We start from the raw sequence: 19,975 nt of genomic DNA on the forward strand, positions 1-19,975 counted from the left end.
ATATGGCGTTGGTTGGTTTTCGGTCCAGCCCGCTTGTTTCTGCATTGAGTATTTTCTTATAAATCCGGGCGAAGTGTTCCGTCGGTTTTCGAATCTGTGATAAATAGATAATAAATGAAACAAAGTTATACAATAAGATAATATAGATAAATGTAAGTATTTTATTCCGTAAATTGTTGTCGGTTAAACTGTCATTCGGGGTATTTGTATTTGGGTCAGGAAGCTTTCAATTTTGAGGTTAGTTAACAGAATTCCAAATTTATCTACGTTGGGGCTGTGTGTAAAAGCGATTGGTGTAGTGTTTTTTTAAGGTGTGCGTTTTAAAGTTTAAATATTGTTTTCATTCCTTGTTTTAGATGTCTTTTCGTGTTGTACGTAGTTCAAAATTCCGCCACGTATATGGACAGGCGCTCAAGCGGGAGCAGTGTTATGATAACATTAGAGTTTCAAAAAGTTCATGGGATTCCACCTTTTGTGCCGTAAATCCCAAGTTCCTGGCCATCATCGTCGAGTCTGCTGGCGGTGGAGCCTTCATCGTCCTTCCGCACAACAAGGTAAGTCCAATGCTCCAAGCTTTATTGACATTCCGACACATATTAGTCACCGTCTTTTTATGTCAACTTTTCTCTCCAACTGACAGTTATTTTTAAATTGGTCGAATTATTGCACTAAAACAAAACCACAAGCCAGTAATGCCGTTTTTATTAGTGTTTTTTTTTATTTCCTCTTACAAATTGGGTCTCTTCAAGACGTAGGTTCTCTACTTCCTTACATTTAAAAAAAAACCTTCACATAGCACCCTCAAAGACGGCGTAGACCCTTAGGGAAATCTCAGAAGAGGCCTCTTGTGCCCATGTGGAGTTATTATTAAAAAAATTATAAAACTCAGCAGGACGAAACTTAGGGCCAGTTGTTTAACAAATTTTGAACAATTCATCAAAGATAATTTTCAAGTTCTGTAAAATTTATATTCAAGTGAAATTATTTCACCTGGCCAGTGGTTTCAAATATCTGAAATAATAACAGAACTTAGTATATATGCATTTTTAACAGATAAAACAATTTGTATCAGTTAGAACGGGTTGTTTCACAGAATTTGCACAATTCGTCAAATTTCTAAGTTGATTTTCAAGTTCTGTGAAGGTTATATTCAAGTTCTGTTGTCAACCTTCACAGAACTTGCAAATAAACTTTGAAATTTGATGAATTGTTCAAATTCCGTGAAACCGACCGTCCTTAGATAATAATGAGAAGTATTTCAGTTTCCGCAAATGGTAAATAATGCATTTAGCAGTTATTTAATTTTCATTTGGCAGCTATTTTTATTGATATTAAACTTTTAAGGTTAGTTTTATATTTCTCTTATTTAACCGAAAATATGATTGAAAAATAGTTTCTTAGTTTGAGTTTAATAAAAAAATAAAACCAGCCTAAAAAAACTATTATAATATTATTACGTCGTAGCTGTCAAATTATCCTTTTTTTTACGAAATAGCTATTGAAATGCATTATTTTCAATTTCCGGAAACTGAGAACTTACTTCTCATTATTATCTAACTGATTCACGCTTTTGTAAAATAAAATATCCGTATTAAGTGCGTCCCTATTTTCTGTACCCAGCACTTTCAGGATGTGAAAATTAACTTTGAAACTTGGTAAATTGTTCAAACTCTGTGAAACAACTGGCCCTTAAGCCCCTGCATATCCAATGCAGGGGCTTACTGCGTCTGTCTGTTTGTGCGCTTAGTTCTTCTGAACTACGTAACGGATTTTGATGGGGTTTTTACTATCATTTAGAGAATTTCTTCCGGAAGGTTTACATATATGATACAAGCATATTATATTTATAGAAAGTAGAGAAAAGTCGATGTTTTATGATCAAGTCGTAAAAATATATTTTCGTTCACTACATTGCTAACGCTGGATAAACCTTATGAGATACATCAAAATAATGTACTACGGAATTGTATATCTTAAAAAGGTCTACAGAAAAATCCGCAATGGTATATGTCTATTTCCTAAGGATAACCCCCCAGCAACAGTACACGTCAGCTAGAAAATGATAAAAGAAAAACATTATTTTGACAGTCAATTTGTAAGAAAAAAAAACTTTGGTAGATATGGTAAAATTAAACTATGTAAAGTAATTTATACATCATAAAACAATGTAAACAATAAGTATGATAAAAAGATAAACAGAATAAAAGAAAGCAAAACAACAGAATGAAAATAAGAAGAAAAATTAATAACAGAACTCAAACACGGCAGGGGGTAAGGAATTTGTAATTATTATATCCGTGAAGTCCCCGCATTCTGGATTTTTACCATTTTATAACATATTTCTCTCGAACACTTTAAGTTTTTAACCCTTCACGTCTCTGGCGTATTGCCAGTTACATTTCTTAAATGCTGTCAGAAATCGGAGAATTTGTGTGTATTTCCGCCTCTCAATAAAATCGAAATAAATGGAATATTTCTGAACGTATCCAAAAACTAAAATCGGTTTTTGAAAGCCGATGAAATACGCTTTCAAATTTTGTTATTAGGAATAAACATATATTTTACCTGCTAGTTGATTATAATTACCTCCAGGACAAAAAGTGTCTATTGAAACTTTCAGAAAGAAGAATAAGCACAGATTTAAGTAAAATACTGCCTTATAAAATTGACTGTCCTGGGGGCCTACTATAATAATATTTGGCTAATTTATATAGCGCCGTTTTCGTGAGAAATCACCTCAAGGGCGCTGACTACTATATATCTTTCGAAACTTTCCTGCTACCGGTGTTCGAAAATTCCTCGTCCTCGGGTGCTATACACTCGGTAAATATTTATATATTGTAATTACTTAATGCAATACATAAATTTATTGCGGAGGAATACCTAAAATTTGAACTCTTATGTTTAGTATATTTAGAGAGATATTTTATTAATTAGAAACGATGTTCACTCAGTTGACAGCACCGACAAGAAAGGTTAAATTAAACCACGAACTTACTTGTTTGTTAACCCGAAAGATACAGAGTAGGCCCCCTGAATTGCTTCAATTAATCTATATCCATGTTCTCAAAAGATCTTGCTTTAAAAATTTACTAAAACAAAACCATGACACACTCTCTTCTCAGTGTGTCCTGGTCAGAGATGTGCAAAACGGGTACCCTAAACCATTTGAAATGCAAAATGCAAAATGGTTTCTCAGGTCAAACAATTAAAATAATTGTAGAATTTTTCAACAATTTTGTCATTTAATAATGGACATCAATGTAGAACAAACATATTACATGATGGTAAATCCAAAAACACCACGACTACAGATTATGAAACCACAAAAAATTTGCGCGGGACTAATGTTGCCAACGTAAAAACATAGAAACTGCTATCTAACATTTAATATTACAGCTTCATGGCTCATGGCCCCATGTTCAGTACCTATTTGAATCAGTATTTTTTGTAATGATATCACTCAATTGCCAGGGCTCCTACCAGGGAGCAACTTGACAAATGGAAATTATCTCTCATAGCGAGGTTGAGGACCGACTGATATTTGGGGCTTATGAAAAAATGATGTGTGGAGATAGTAGGAAGAATGTTGCAAAAAAGCATTTAAAATGGAAAATGCATTGAGAAAAGCATTTACAATGCAAAATGGTTATTAGAAAAGCATTTAAAATGCAAAATGGAAAATACCCATTTTGCATTTCCATTTCAAATGGATTTATTTGAAATAAAGCACATCTCTGGTCCTGGTGAGACGTCATATTCTCAGAAATAAATATTCTGATCTGGGAGATATATTTCGCCTTAAAATTATTCAATATACCTACATGTTGTTTATTCCATTACTTTTATTTTTCTAGACACAAATAGACGTATGTATATACCTTCTACTATTTTCGGTATATTGAACATCAGAAGCGGTGAGTTAAGTAAATCAAATTTGGTGTTGTTTATGTGATGGGTGATGAAGCCGGCTTGATCTGTTATGCTACGTATAAACACAAAAAAAATTTCACATACCGAGCCACAAATTGAGCGAAGCAACTGCAAATGCAGCTTGCGGTTGCTTTCCTGTAATTCGTGGTTCGGCTCGCCGAAATTTTGACTTGTTTATACATTATTATATTATATTATACATTTTTTTTTCTTATTAGTTTCTGTTTACATTTTTACCATGATTTTTTTTTTTTTAATTTGGGTTTATAATTTCTTAAATTGATTTAATTTTTTAAGTATTTTACAATACTTTTTTAATATGCACAGCTTGTAAAATATATTGTAAAAGCCCACTAGGGCGTGTAATTAATAAACAATTTATGGATGCTGATGATGTTCAGGTGTTCCGTGTGACTTAAAAACTAAGGAAGGGTTTGTTTCATAGAATTTGAACAATTCATCAAATTTCCATGTTCATTTGTCTGTTCTGTGAATGTCCTATAAGTGTTTCAGAACCTTTATTTTTTTTCTAGTTTATCAAAGTTAACATTGTATTTATACCAAAGTCGCAATAGGTGATAATATACTCAAAAATAACAAAATAGGCTGTTGAAAATAAAATTCTACAAAAATAATCCTATTTCTATTTTAAAAAGTCACATTTTGATTTCATTTGGAAGGTTCTTTAAAAGTTTTTTGATACTGAAAAATTAAAAATCTTTTGTTACGATAGTTATATAAAAAAAGTTTCAATGTAATAAAGAGTAATTAAACATTATATCATCTGTTTTAAAAATATCATTCAATAGCATCATTCCTCTTGTCATGCTTTGCTGTGCTAGAATGTCTGTTCTGCCGTGTGGTATCTTGAATAGGTGGTGGTAATGACTATGGCTAAAGTTTTCAGGCACATGTAAGCCAAATGGGCCATCAATAGAGTTACGCATTATAGTAAAACTAAGTATCGCAAGATTTGCAGAACGTCTGGTTTTTGTGAGGCTGGAAGGGGATTTGGTCACCAAACACTACTAAACCCATTTCAAGCGGCAATTCTATTCTGATTGGTGGTCTTCACCAGGGCGATACTTAAAGTATCTCTCTGAATGCAGAATGACTAAGGACGGGTTGTTTCGGAGAATTTGAACAATTCATCAAATTTCATCGTTCATTTTCAAGGTCTGCGAAAGATTTTTTCAAGTTCTGTTTTTATTTCAGTTTTATCAAGCAACTAGCCTATAATGATATAATAACAGAACTTGAATAGGACATTCACAGAACCCGAAAATGAACGTTGAAATTTGATGAATTGTTCAAATTCTCCGATACAACCTCCGTAGTTTTATATTGGAAACTAATTAAAAAGTTGGTACTTTGACTTGTAACTGAAAACTCTGTTTTAATAGTTTTTTTAATGAAAAAAACAGTAATTTTTTTTTTAATGAAAAAAACAGTAATTTGTTATTTTAACATTCCAATTTATTCGAGAACGCTGCATGTTACACATTGTATATATGTGATTTAGTAAAACTTCATGCATCACATATGTGAAATCCGACGACGGGAATAGCCGCCGGTGAATCACAAATGCGGCAGCCACGTAGATCGGGTTAAAGATTTAAAAAACTCATTACATAATCATTTATTTCATGCCGTCCAGTATAAGAAAATATCATAAGTTAGTTCATCTGGCAACCGGGAACCGTTGATAAGTTAATCTAGGCTTCGGTTTCCTGTTCTATTTTGTTATCTGTGTAAATTTACACAAGGTAAATAGGCTAATCATTAAACATATAAATATAATTTCAGTAAGTGTATTAATCATCCGCGGAGGTTTAGCACACCTAAATACACATGTTTACAATAGGTGTAAATATAATGTTATTTATGGTACATTCGATATGTTCAATAGCCATACTTGAATTTTTAACTGCGTGCAGATGGTAGATATTTTTGTACAATATTTGATAAACAACTCAACTATTTTTTTATTTTAAAAAGAAAGACAAACATTCCCAGGTAACGAATAACCTGACAATATTTAAAAATCTCCTAATACCACCACAGTAAGCTGAAAATGTTGCTTGTGTTGTGATGGAGGACTTAGCCAGCCGAGGAATTGAACACACTACGCCTGGGTGGGACCCAAACGCGATGTCAACTCGACCACCGACCGGTCGAAGTATTGGTTTTTCAATCGCTTAGTGGCACTTGTGGAACAAGGGAAAAAGGAAGGTTGGATGTACCTGGATGATCAGATCTTGTCATTAAACATATTAATTTAAAAAAATATATAGTATACTTGCGGCACATTCCAAAGTGGAAGATCACCATTCAGAATTTAACATTACTTGAAATTTCTTTAACCGTGTTTGGTGACCAGATCTGAAAACTACCCCGCCTTCCTCTTCCCCATCTCCTTCCCCTCCCAATACCTTCAGCCTCACAACATACCCCAATTGTGGATGCCATAGGCTCACTGGCTGCAGACGGTTGGGAGCAGTTGGGAGTCTTGTGTGTTATTCACATAAAAAAAATTTTTTAAATAATTTTGTTAATATAGCGAAAATAAGGTCACAATCATTACGCACATTCAATAGAAAAAAAACACTTTGTATCAGTTAGATAACAATGAGAAATAAGTATTTTAATTTCCGGAAATGGAAAAAAATGCATTTTAATAGCTATTTCGTTGAAAAAAACTAATAATTTGCCTCATATTTTCTTCACGTCAAGTTTCAACATAATAATATTTGAATAGTTTTTTAAGCCGGTTTTTAAAAAACAAAAATTATTTAACCCTAACTAGGAGCCTATTTTAGGATCTTAGGTTCATATTTTGGGTTAAATGAGAGAAGAAAATAAACTAACCTTAAAACTTTAACATCAATAACAATGGCCACAGTGAAAAATCGATTTTAATTTTGACCAAATAACTATTAAAATGCATTATTTTTCATTTCCTGAAACTGATATACTTATAATAATAATAATTGGATGACTTGTATAGCGCTGTTTTTGTGCAAAATCACCACAAGGGCGCTGTACAAATTTATAATACATTTCTACAGTGATCTATGTTATTACTAACTATTTATGGAGATAATATACAGTACAATACTTACCTGGTAGGTCACTTGAGATTAACATTATCTAATTGTTTATTAGTGAAATTTAGATACAGGATTTAGGACATAATTGGAAAATTGAATATAACTGGGAATTTCTCTCAGTAATAGTATATTTAATTTAAGGGTATGACAGCTTAAAAAGGTAAGTTTTTAGTTTAGACCTGAATTCTGTTGGACTTGTTATGAATCTTAGTTCCGGAGGGAGTTTATTCCAAGCCTTCGGCCCAGATACTCCGAAAGCGCGATCATCAAACTTAGTATTTGGTTTACGCTTAGGTTCTATCAGTCTGCCTACAGCTGATGATGTTGCTGATCTAAGAGTTGACTGCCTCAGACCAGTGTTTTCCGAGACGCATAGTTCAGAGATGTGGGGTGGGGCCATTTCATTGATGGATTTAAACACCATCCAGCACAGTTTGTACTGGATTCTTTCGGGGCACTTGAGCCAGTGAAGGTTACGAAGGTGTTCTTATTATTTATCTAACTGATACAAACTGTTTTTTGTATTAAAGTGTGATTGAGCAGAATAATTCAACTACCAGGGTTAATTTTCTTTCAGATCAGTAATTACCTTTTTTTTTTTTTGGAAGCAAAAAAACTTTTGAATGGTGAGCTTTTGTTAGAAATTGCACACCTTTTCTGTCTGACTTTCTAGGTCAATGCAACAATATAGCTCAAATTGTTATTATCTTTGTAATATCCATTTAAATTCATTCAAGACGATTCATAGAAAAAAAATTTTACTGAACACTTTTGTAAGCATGACTTATTTTTCCTTCTACAAAATATTCCCTTTTTGAAATAAATAAAAACAAAAGAAAATCATTTTGGGTCGCTGAGATAATTATTATCCACCAAATGTTCTTGTCTCTGTTTTATGACTCACCATAGACACTGAGGAATGTTTGCACAAGACAACATGTTAATTTATTCTACCTTTGAGCTCACTGCCCCTGTAAAACTGCAGCCACACTTAAATGGCGCATCTTCAGTCTTTATCTGTCGAATTTAAAAAATCTGCATACAATAGGTGGTGACGCATCCACACTATTGTAATTATTAATTCTTTGGTTCTTCTTTATGGAACATGTATGGGGAGGCTTCTTCTCGGAAAAGTAGTTATGCTATATGGGGTTGTTAGTTCGATGTTTGCATGTAATTTGAATTGTGTGTTGCGTTCATTCCTATTTTAACAGTGTAAGATTTTTAGTTTGGCTAGTGCCAATGATTATTTAACCTCTCAGGCCTCTGGCATATTGACCGTTATATTTCTTAAAGACGCTGTCAGAGAATTTGTGTGTATTTCGGCTTCGCAACAAAATACAAATACATGGAATATTTCTGAATGTATCTGAAAGCTAAGAAGTATTAATTTATGGCTTGCCTTAAGGTGATGCCATACGTAGTAATGCAAAATCATGTGTTTTTGGTTTGAAAATTTGGTCACCTAGAAATGTTTCAGATGCTTTAATTAAATACTGCGAGTAGAATACATCTTGGCCTTTGAAATAATCGAGTATTTGTTAAATAAGTCTTTTTATAAGCCCAGAAAAAAATTATGTATAAGGCATATTAAAAATCTCCTACTTACGAACCCATTTTCGGTTATGATTTTATTGTATAATGTGGCAAATTAAGTTATCTATAAAATGATGGAAAGAAAATTAAATATTTATGCCTGAACATTCACAAAATAAAATAAAAGGCACTTTTTGGCTGTGTTTTTTTCCTGCATAAATCAAAACAGGCGGATGGTGTTAAGCGGAAATTTAAACCTTATCGCCATCTACGTAAGGGTTGTTATTGATAGCGGCTCAATTTAAAATATTACACGACGTAGTGCATCGCCTTAAGTTTTTTTTTCTTCGAAAAACAGAACACAATTTACTGATAAAAAAAAACCTATTTTACTAGACAAATGTATTATAAACAAAATACATTTTTCTCAAATTGCGATAAGAACCTTTGGTTTCATAGAGTTGTACGTTTTTAATTCTTCTGAATTTGAAAATAAAGCTTGGCGTTTTATTTTTCTAACACTGTTAACACCATGACAGTAAGGGATATACAACGATTTCAATAAGACCATGTGAGCTGTTCCCAAGAGCGAACAAATTGACTATGAGTAATAGCAGTTTATTTTCAAAACTGGGGTTACTGTTAGCTTAAAGGGGTTAATCAAATATTTAGCTTTTAAAAGGATGTGTTGTTTCACAGAACTTGAACAAATCATCAAATTTCAAAGTTAATTTTCAAGTTCTGTTAAATTTCTACTCAAAGATCTGTCATTATTTCAGTTCTGTGAAGCAACTTGCCCTTAATGATATCATAATAGAACTGGAAAAGAACTTTCACAAAACGTGAAAAGAACTTTCATAGAACTTGAAAATAACTTTCATAGAACTTGAAAATAATAATAATAAAAAGTGTTTTATTATCTTTTTTTGTAAAAAATATATATTATGATATCCTCGCTGGGATCTCCCGTGCTGAGGATTTCATTGAAATTGATTAAAATTTTGTAGTATGGATCAGATAATAATAAATGAACTTCGAAATTTGATGAATTGTACTCTGTCAGTAACCGAATATCCAACAACTACTATAATCCGCTGTTATTTTTATTAAGTTGAAAGCACAAAATCAAGTTCTGTAATTCTCCAGTATTCTTATATCAAATTCAATAGCCACCGCGTGCGAGCGCTAAGCTTTGCACATCGACGGGTTGTGTTATCTTACTCACTCAGTTATTATACCGCTGTCTAGCTCCTCCTCGCTGACCATTTTACCAGTCACCAGGATTATTAATTATTACTGTTTAATACCATGGATATAAAAGCCTAATTGATGAACCTACACGTGTATATAATGAAAGCAAAACTTGCATTGGTTATATCTTTAGTAAAACTAATAAAAATTATCAAGTCATTATTTGTACTACCACACTGACAGACCATTATACAATAATCCTATCTATTACAAAAAAAATACATATGTAAACCAAAAAAAGAAATCACTCATAACGAAGACTGAAACAAATTGGGAAAACGTCAAATTGGAGTTAACAATGAATGAATTGTCCAGAATGACTGGACAAGCCTTCTGGAAAAAGATGATACTGATACTGCTTGGAGTTATTTTATAGAAATTATACAGCACATTATTCTATCGAACACCAAAACCATAGAAAAAAAGGTATCCAATAAAAATTTACACCTTAAACCTTGGATTAGTCAGAATATTATAAACTCAATCAGAAAAAGAGACAAACTGCACAGAAAATTAAAAAACAAACCTTTTGATGTCCATACACTTCGATTCTACAAAAGATCATAATACATGTTTTTTTTTATAATTTTTTTTTTTATAGTGAATACCTCACAAGAGTCCCAACTGCTCCCGTCTGGAGCCAGTGAGACTATGGCATCCCCAATTGGGGGATGTTGTGAGGCTGAAGGTAGGTGGGGAAGGGAAAGAGGAAGGTGGGGAAGTACCTGGCTATTCAGATCTAGTCACTAAACACGGCTAAAGCCATTTGGAGCAACGTTTCAATTCTGAATGGTGGTCTTACACCAGGGCGATACTGGTAGTATCTTCCACTCTGGAACGTGCCGCAAATATACTATATATTATTTTAATTAATTAATTGTGAAATAAATAATAAAAATAAATGTAAAAATGTAATATGTTATGCTAAAGAAACATTCTATAAAAACAAAATTGATGAATGTAATAATGATTCCCGTAAACTCTGGCAGATCATAAATGAAATTACTAATGCTAAAGCTTTGCATAACGACAAAAGCATTAAAGAGTTAAACATTGATGAGATTCCCACATCTTTTACAGAACATCCGGACAAGCTTCTTGACTTTATAAACAACTATTTTTGTAATATTGGCTCTACCTTAGCAAATAAAATTAAACAAAATTTAATGGCTGTCGAAAAAACTTTGAGGATTGACGATGTAAATCAAAAAAACAGCCTCAATATAAAAAGTGATGAAATTAGAAATATTATAGCCTCCCTTAATACAAATTCATCATCGGGAAATGAACTAATATCTACAACATGAAATAATCCACCCACTGACATACCTTATAAATCTGTCAATATCAAAAGGTATTTTTCCCGCTTGTCTTAAAATTGCTACGATCATACCAATATATAAAAATGGTCCTAAAAATGATATATCAAACTATCGACCAATTAGTCTTTTAACTACACTATCAAAAGTATTGACAAAGTTATAAAAAAACAAGTGCTCACATTTTTGGATTCTAATAAAATATTATCATCTACGCAGTATGGTTTTAGAGAAAACCTGAGTACTAGTGACGCTATAGCTAATGTAACAAATGGTGACCGGATAAATCATCACAATGATAATTCATCACATCTTTATAAAGTCACGGAAAGTGATGAAACAAAAACTTTATTAACTGGGTTAGGTTAGGTTTAATTTTTTTTTTCATCGTTTCTAATGACTTTATATCACTTTTTAAAGGTGTGTTGAGTTATCATGGAACCGTAAAAATACAGTCATCAGAAAAATGTATGAAGGCAAAAAATGTTTAGCAGTTTTCATTGATCTTCAAAAAGCTTTCGATACAATTGACAATGAAATACTGTTTTTAAAACTAAAAAAAAATAGAATAAGCGAAACAACTCTAAACCTACTTAAAAGTTACTTAACTGGAAGAGAACAATTTGTACAAATTGGTAAAAGAAGAAGCAAAACCCTTCCAATTAAGTTCAATGTCCCCCAGGGAAGCGTATTAGGACCTATACTATTTCTAATTTATATAAATGACCTTATGAATCTTCCTATCAAAGGAAACATAATGAGCTTTGCAGATGACACTGTTATTATATTCCACGAACAAGATTGGACAAGAACCTATAAGGAGGCTGAACATGGCCTAGCTGTTCTTCAAAACTGGCTTAAAAACTCCCTTACATTAAATGTTAATAAAACCAAATATCTAACTTTCTCCAAAAACAAAAGAGGACAACCAATGAATGAGCATACACTAAAATTACATGAATGTCAAAACGATTTTCCTCAATGTTCCTGCGAATTGACGATAAACTACACTGGGATTCACACATTGATCGAACCTCAAAAAAGCTAACAAAACTCATCTACTTTTTCAGAAAATTAGTAAAAATTTTGTCAACTAGGGATTTAGAGAGAGTATACTATGCTTTATGCTTTGATTATATAAATGTCTAGATAGAGTGTCGCACTGTTATTCCGACAGAAAGAACAGGCCAGATTTGAAATACTTGTGTGCGTGTTACGCACACAAGTATACGCAACTTATATCGTTGACGTAAGCGCTTAACGTCACTGTAGGCGTATTGAGTGATACCAGCTCCCTAGTATTTCCCAAAAAAGTTGGGAAAAAATATGTTTCGATTTTGCGGGACCTATAATTCGTTTAATTTTGAATTCATTTAAGTAAGATAGTTTTCTACATAAATATAATGATATAAATGAAAAGAAAATCATTGTTAAAAGAGATTTATTTTTATTTGATTATTTTTAACAAATAAACAAGAAATACGCTTCCTTTTTCAACCTTCGACGCTTTTGATTGTTGACAAAATACAGGTCTTTGGCAAGGAAATGATCAGAGCAAATAACAGATATTTTAGCTGGTTGCCAGACATCCTCTCCGCGGCTTTTTCTTATTATTTCTATCCACTTACTTCTTAATATAGGATCATTAGGTATTCTGTAAAATATGCATGAATAAAATTAAAAGTTTACTTGATACTTCACCAAACAAACCTGTCACATTTTTTGTAATTTTAATAGATAAACAAATTTCGAATTCATAACTTTTTTAAATATAGTGTCAACGCGAAGAATTTACAAACACTTAAACACAAAGACAAACTTTCACATTTATAATATTATTATATATAGTGTACTTTGGGTAATTATTAAAACCTATTTTAAAATTAACAACGCACTCATGGGAAAATTTTTTATTTACTAGATTCTTATATTTCTTAAAGAGATGAATCATTTAAATTTACTGAATTTAAAGTTAATGTTCTTTATAAATAGAACGGCGTCATTTGCGCCATGCAATTTTTACCTTATGTGGGTATTTTAATTTGAAGAACAGGCAACCCTGTAAACAATGCGTCAAAATATGGCGTTGTCAAGACTAAATTACACTATTAAAACTGAATTGTTTCTTTAACTAAATGGTTATTATATGGCTTTGAAAAGGTAACTTACCTATGATAGGTAACATTTTTAGTTATTTTCAATCGTCCTTTGTAATTTCTGCACACTGTTATAGCGCAAATCGTCATTTTCAAATGTCACACAACACGTGTTTACCGCACAGCGATAGTTTCGCATCTGATCGGACTGAACGAGCTTATCAGCCAACAGTTGGCTGATATTTTTTTTGGCGTTTCGTCGCTCGAACGCTCAATCTAGACATTTATATAATCAAAGGCTTTATGCCACTTTAAATTGGAATATGGAATAATAGGATGGGGCTCAGCAGCATCCAAACACGTTAAACAACTTAAAGTAACTCAGAATTGCATCAAAAAGACCATAATAAAAGTTCCCATAAGGACGTCAACAACAGAAATTTTTAAACAATTTGATGTTCCAAATATACAGAAAATCTATGCCAAAAACATTCTGGTACATCTCCTCAAAAATGATTTACAGGCAAACACCTTACATACTCATAAAACCAGAGCCAAACAAACAGAGATACTAAATATACCAAAGTGTAACTCTACCTTTGGACAAAGAAGCTCTGAATTTTTACCAGTAAAGGTCTATAACAAACTCCCACTTAGTATCAAACAATTCAAAATACAAAATAACTACATTAAGGACATTAAATCTTGGCTTAAGGAACTACCGGATAAAGAACTGACTAGCATACTTAAAACATCGTCGTAGAAGTTTATGGAAATCCTTACCCAAAACATGAAGTCCAATCATAGAAGGCGCTGAAAAACTTCCAAAACCTAGTCCCCCTCAAAACAGGATCTCCTAGTGAGGAGGACTACGAATATAATCAACATCTCTTATACATATATATAAATACATATACATATTCTTGTAAAAATGTTAAAAAAAATATATATATATATAGCTATTAAAAAAAAAAAGAAAAGACATTTCGGTTAGTTCTCTTTGTTTTCTAGCAAATGTTGCATATTTTTCTGTTCTTTTCATTCCGCCACGTTTTTTTAATCGTTTCATTAATCTCTCCTGAATTATCTGTTAGATAATGTTGAATTTGTCGATGCTCACAAGATGTTACTAATATATCGGAGCTTTCTTCTATTCATAGAAGAAGTCTTCGCTTTTAAAAGATACATAAGGAAAACAATAAAAACCTTACTAATAAAAGCATCCTAAACCCCAAACAACCATCAATGTATTGTAAGTGGTCGTTTATCAGTCGTGCAAAATTCAAAACATGCCCATCAGTATGGGAGTAAAAATATAAATACAGATTTTATACTAGCAGCAACAAAGCTTGCCATCTTCTAAATTCTACTTATATATAATATATCAATATCCAAAATGATTCTATTTAACAACAAGATAGCTCTCCCTACCGGCATGACTATTGGCAAGTTAGTCCTACAGGACAGTAGATAATGTAGTCTATGCTGTCAGTGACAGAGATGGGAACATAGAAATCAATGCTTTCCATGATAGTCGAGTTTACGAACCATTCACGAATCAGTCTGAAGAAATGTGAAGCAATGTACACATCCCTTCGACGCGAAGACGGTTCATTCCGAGCGTACCCAAGAGAAAGTCAGTAGGGTATCTCTCGGTTCTTATATATCTAATGTTACCTTGAATATTATGTATATTTATATTCGTGTTATGTTTTTGATTATAAATTAATAAAAAAATAATTAGTTTTCTACCTTACCTACGACGAGGTCAATAAACCAATATCAGCGCATGTGCCATACTGCTTTACCAAACTCAAGAAGCCAAAGTCCATTAAAATGCTGATTTATAGAATTATCTGGGAATTACAATCGACAACTGTCTTTCACCTGAAATTGACGACCGCAGCGTGTAGGTCAAAACCCAGCATTCTCAATGAAGTACTAACAGGACTGTTTCTATCCATTCTTTCATCAGGACTCTTTCTTCAGGACTACCAGGACTCTTTCTGTCCATGGTATCTTGAGTATTCATTTTGTTATTTGCAATTATGTTAGCAAGAACAACTCAACTAACTTCAGTAATTTGAATGCCTACAAACCATTTTAATGGAACTAGAATTTGTGCTACTAAAATGGTTTATTTTTCTCACAAGAAAGTATTTGCATACTAGTAAATAGGTCATTCATATCTGATGCTAGCGGCGTCTTTCTACCCAGAATAACAAATTATCTCTAGGTATAATTTATTTCTGTACTCATTCCATGTATTAATTAGGAAAGAAAAATAAATTTAAGAAACAAATTATGTTTTTATACGGCAACATAATATTTCGTTTGCCATAATTCTAATTCAAAATAATTTTTTGCATAGCAAATAAAGTCTTTTTCTGTTAGTTTATTATTAGCCCTTCATACTAGCCACAAAACTATTTTATGGAATATTATAATTGAAGAGTGGATGTTTTAATGAATGAATGAATTTAGTAAAATTTAATTTATGGAAATCCACAGAAAAATGTATTTATGTGAGGGTGGCAATGCTGCATTTAATTTTTTTTTGTAATTCATGTCTTGCCGGCCGAATTCTTCGACGTTTCCCGGGCTTCACGCAGAGTGTATAGGAATTTCGTGTAGACAGCGACCTTCCTCTTGTTTGAAGTTCAAGTGTGCAAAATTCCGTCAGTCTCGGAATAAAACTGTCGATTTGTATTACAATTAAATTCACGCTGTCCACCACGGGACACGTTCCTTTATGCAAGGGTCAGGAAACTCGAATTACAAGCGGGGAACTTAGTAACTTAGGAGTCGTTTTGTGGTATAACTTTTTTTTATTAGAGTTTTCGTTTTAGAGTAAATCGAGTCCTAACTTGGAATTGGTCGTTAGTGGGTTAATATCAGCTGTTTAAAGTTTATTTTAAACCTTCAGCTGCAAAAAAATTTGAAAAAAGTTTTTTCAAAATTACTCAGATTGCCGAAAAAAAAATTTGGCTTCTCTATGTGATGTAGATTTGCCAGTTAGTACTTTGGGTTTCTGGAAATGGCAATACTTATGAATTTGACATCTGGTGAGGAGAGCCAGTAAAGCAGTGATCGCCGTTGATTTAGAATTTAACGATATTGATTATCGTATTGTGTAATATCTCGGCCACCTCTTCTAGGTGAATGTGCACAGATTTGAATTTAATTGCCATGTTGAAGTTATCACTTTTATTCTTATCTATTAAAAAATTACAAAAATTATGTATGACTGTGCCTAATCTTATTTAGTATTTTCGATTTTAGTGGATATAAAAAATGTCTTATCAAGTTTAACAGTAAATCTGGATGTGTAATCAATCTATATAAGGGACTTGTATTTTAGTTATGTGATAACAGAATGCAATTAACTGAAGATTTGAAGTTACGTGACTGGTAAGAGAGCAGTTTTGCTGAGTTACCCCGGGCTGCAGATTACAGGTGGAAGATTACCCTGATGATATCCAACCTATGATGAACACATAAGCTTTGGAATTTTAAAATAAATGTACGTTCGTCATAAGTCTGTAGATTTAAGCCATAGTTAGTTGTAAGTCATATTATAGCAGTATTTTTATAAGTGTCATAAAAGCCACTCTCTCTAACTGACGAACATACCTTGATATCATCACCCTGCATAAAGTCTGCAATAACATTATCGACTGTCCTGACTTACTCAAACTAATAAACTTTAAGATACTACCCAAAACAACTAGGTTTTACGACTTTCTCCACATTAGCCTGTCACGCACAAATGCCGGGGACAGGGATCCAATCAGAAGAATGTGCGAAATGTTTAATCAAAATGAAATCCTGAAGGATTCCGACAAATTTTTTGATCCATACAGTAATTTTAGTAGAAAGTTGAAATTTTCCCTATAAAAAACAATAACTTGACATACTTCCTTCATGCATTATGTACTTTCTCATTTTTCTGTTTTAGGCGATGCACTACGTCGTGTAATATTTTAAATTGAGCCGCTATCAATAACAACCCTTACGTAGATGGCGATAAGGTTTATATTCCCGCTTAACACCATCCGCCTGTTTTGATTTATGCAAGAAAAAAACATGGCCAAAAAGAGCCTTTTATTTTATTTTGTGGATGTTCAGGCATAAATATTTCATTGTTTTTTGAACATTTTATAAATAACTTAATTTGCCACATTATACAATAAAATCATAACCGAAAATGGGTTCGTAAGTAGGAGATTTTGAACTTTATAGCAGTTTTCATAGGCCTTTACATTATTTTTTTCTGGGCTTATAAAAAGACTTATCTAAAAAATACTCGATTATTTCAAAGCCCAAGAAGTAATCTACTCGCAGTATTTAATTAAAGCATCTGAAACATTTCTAGGCGACCAAATTTTCAAACCAAAAACACATGATTTTGCATTACTACGTATGGCATCGCCTTAACAACATTTTCGAATCTCTAAAAATCATTTGTAAACATTTATTACTAGATATTTTGTACTTCCCATTTGTTCACATAAAGCTTGGATTAAAGGATCATTATTATTTTTAACAGCTGTAGAAATAGTTAGGATGCAGGCGAGTTCTCCAATTTATGTTTTTACTGTCTGTTAGGGCATATTGCCGATTGTTATCTTTAAGATATTTTACTCCCTACCTACCCTCCTTTCCCGTCCTATCATCTTTGGCACCAAGAGACGGGAAGTACCAAGACAGTACCTTTTCTACCGCGCAACCGATCACAGGTTGCTAGTTCAATTCCGGGTTACGTACAATTCGCCGTGGATTTTTGTGCTGGCAGAGAGAGGGAACATTGAGGACACCAATACAAGTTAGGGCTTTCAATATTCTGGTGGCATCCTCTCAGAGTTCCATTCCGTTTCCCTTTTTATTATTTTGTACACTAGAAACCCGCGGCTGAAAATATTCTAAGAGCAATTGAAACACTGTCTGTGTCTGTATTTTCTCCAATAAATAAAAATAAGGCACTAGATATTAATCTTAGTTGTAACTAGTAATAAATCTTAACTGTAAGAAGTTATATGTAATAGGGTGTAGGTTATATGTATCAATTAAGTTTCCTTGAGTGTCGATTGCGATTTCGATTATGGAAATAATCGAAATCGCAAACAATTCATTGAATTATGTCAAACGTATTCAAATAAAGTGACAATTAGTTTATGTTACAAGAGAGAAAAATAAAGAGGTTAAAAACAAAAGTTATAATTTTTATCAGTGCATTTGTGGGTGCAATAAAATGAATGTATAGGTACTTTTGCTTTCATTCTCTACTGATAAACAATGGACTGAGTTTGGAGTTAGTGATTAACCCTTTTGGTGCTATTGTTTTTTACTCATATATACTTAGAAATGCCAAAGAAATCTTTTGTTTTTGATTTGATCATTTACACTTGTCTCGAAAAAAAAAACTGTATCTCTTCCAAAAATTATCCAATTTTAATAATTATTTCGGTGTTTTCTTAATAAAAACTTGTACAAGGATAATAAAATACAAAAAAAATTATGGAAATATATATTGTGAACAAAAATTATAACAAAAACTGGAATGTAAAAGTAAAAAAGGCTCCATGGAGCCCTTCCTACAGCGGGCACATTTCAAGTTGCTCCTCTTCACAGCGCTGTAATCCTTGCTGCCGCACCGGTGTGAGCGCACCATAATGTCACTCCCACTATCACTTTCTTCACAACTTGAAGAATGTTCATTTTCACTTGAACTATTTTCATATTCTGAAATTTTGGGTCAAAAATTTTCTTTTCCTAAATCCTTTTTATATTGTAATTACTAATAATAATATAATTTGAACTTTATGTAACACATAGAAATATAAAAAATTTGCGATGCGTGCGAGCGACCTCCCCTACAGCGCACTAAACAGCAGCAGATTTCACGAGCACTATCGCGCTCGTCGGCATTCTTACGGTTAAAAAACTTTTAATAGGAAAAGATCTTTAAAAGAAAAGAAAAACATTAATTAGTTATATGTGTATATAATCTTAAATTAGACAATATTGTACTACCGGCTTCAGAATAGGTGGGTACCGGCAAATTAATTACATACATTGGCGTTTTTATAATATTCACTACGCATTAGCAATATGTATTAACATTTCATAATCATCTTTTTACGATTGACCTTCCACTTCTGAACCCCTAGAGCTGCCCCCGATGAACACATTGCTACACATTTCTTCAGACTGATACGTGGATCTCTGCTTTACTTTTTAAATAAAAACTTTTAAATCATTACAAGGAGATATATTTTACATTATTTTATTAATCTGTCTATTCTACGGAAGGTAGGATAATGATGAACAGTGATGTTTATTTGATTTTTCACGTATTTGCTTAGCGATGAAGGGGGAAGCATAAAAAACCTTATCAAGAAAGTATTAATACGTTAACAAAATAGCAAGGAGATGTTCCTGGCACAGGTGAAAAGTACTTACATAAAAAATATAAACATTCTTTTAATAAAAAAAAGTTACCACTTGTGATGTCATTTTCAAGTGCATATCAACAAAGTCTTTTTTTAAATATGTTATATTCGTGGAGTTCCTTGGCACTTTGAAGTGTAGATTGTAATCTAATCTGTAAATGATTTCTATTCAACACAACTTGATATCGGCAGTCAATGATATTGGTACTACTTTGAGTCATGCTCTGGCAACAATGTAGGTACCTTCACACTCGCTGATACGTTTGTTGTCTCGTCAT

General features: G+C 32.6%; 1 protein-coding gene across 1 annotated transcript in view; it reads left to right on the forward strand.

The window, feature by feature from the left end:
• The window catches only part of coro (protein coronin), a 55,969-nt gene continuing 35,994 nt past the window's right edge, over positions 1–19,975 (forward strand). Inside the window, exons 1-2 of the mRNA XM_089645549.1 lie at positions 1–152; positions 357–554. Coding sequence (XP_089501675.1) covers positions 357–554 — 198 coding nt within the window. The 5' untranslated portion in view covers positions 1–152. The remainder of the gene's footprint in view (positions 153–356; positions 555–19,975) is intronic.

The sequence above is a fragment of the Hesperophylax consimilis genome, chromosome 22 (assembly GCF_061612785.1).
Source record: "Hesperophylax consimilis isolate HC1 chromosome 22, BYU_Hcon_1.0, whole genome shotgun sequence".
In the NCBI taxonomy this organism is placed as follows: Eukaryota; Metazoa; Arthropoda; class Insecta; order Trichoptera; family Limnephilidae; genus Hesperophylax; species Hesperophylax consimilis.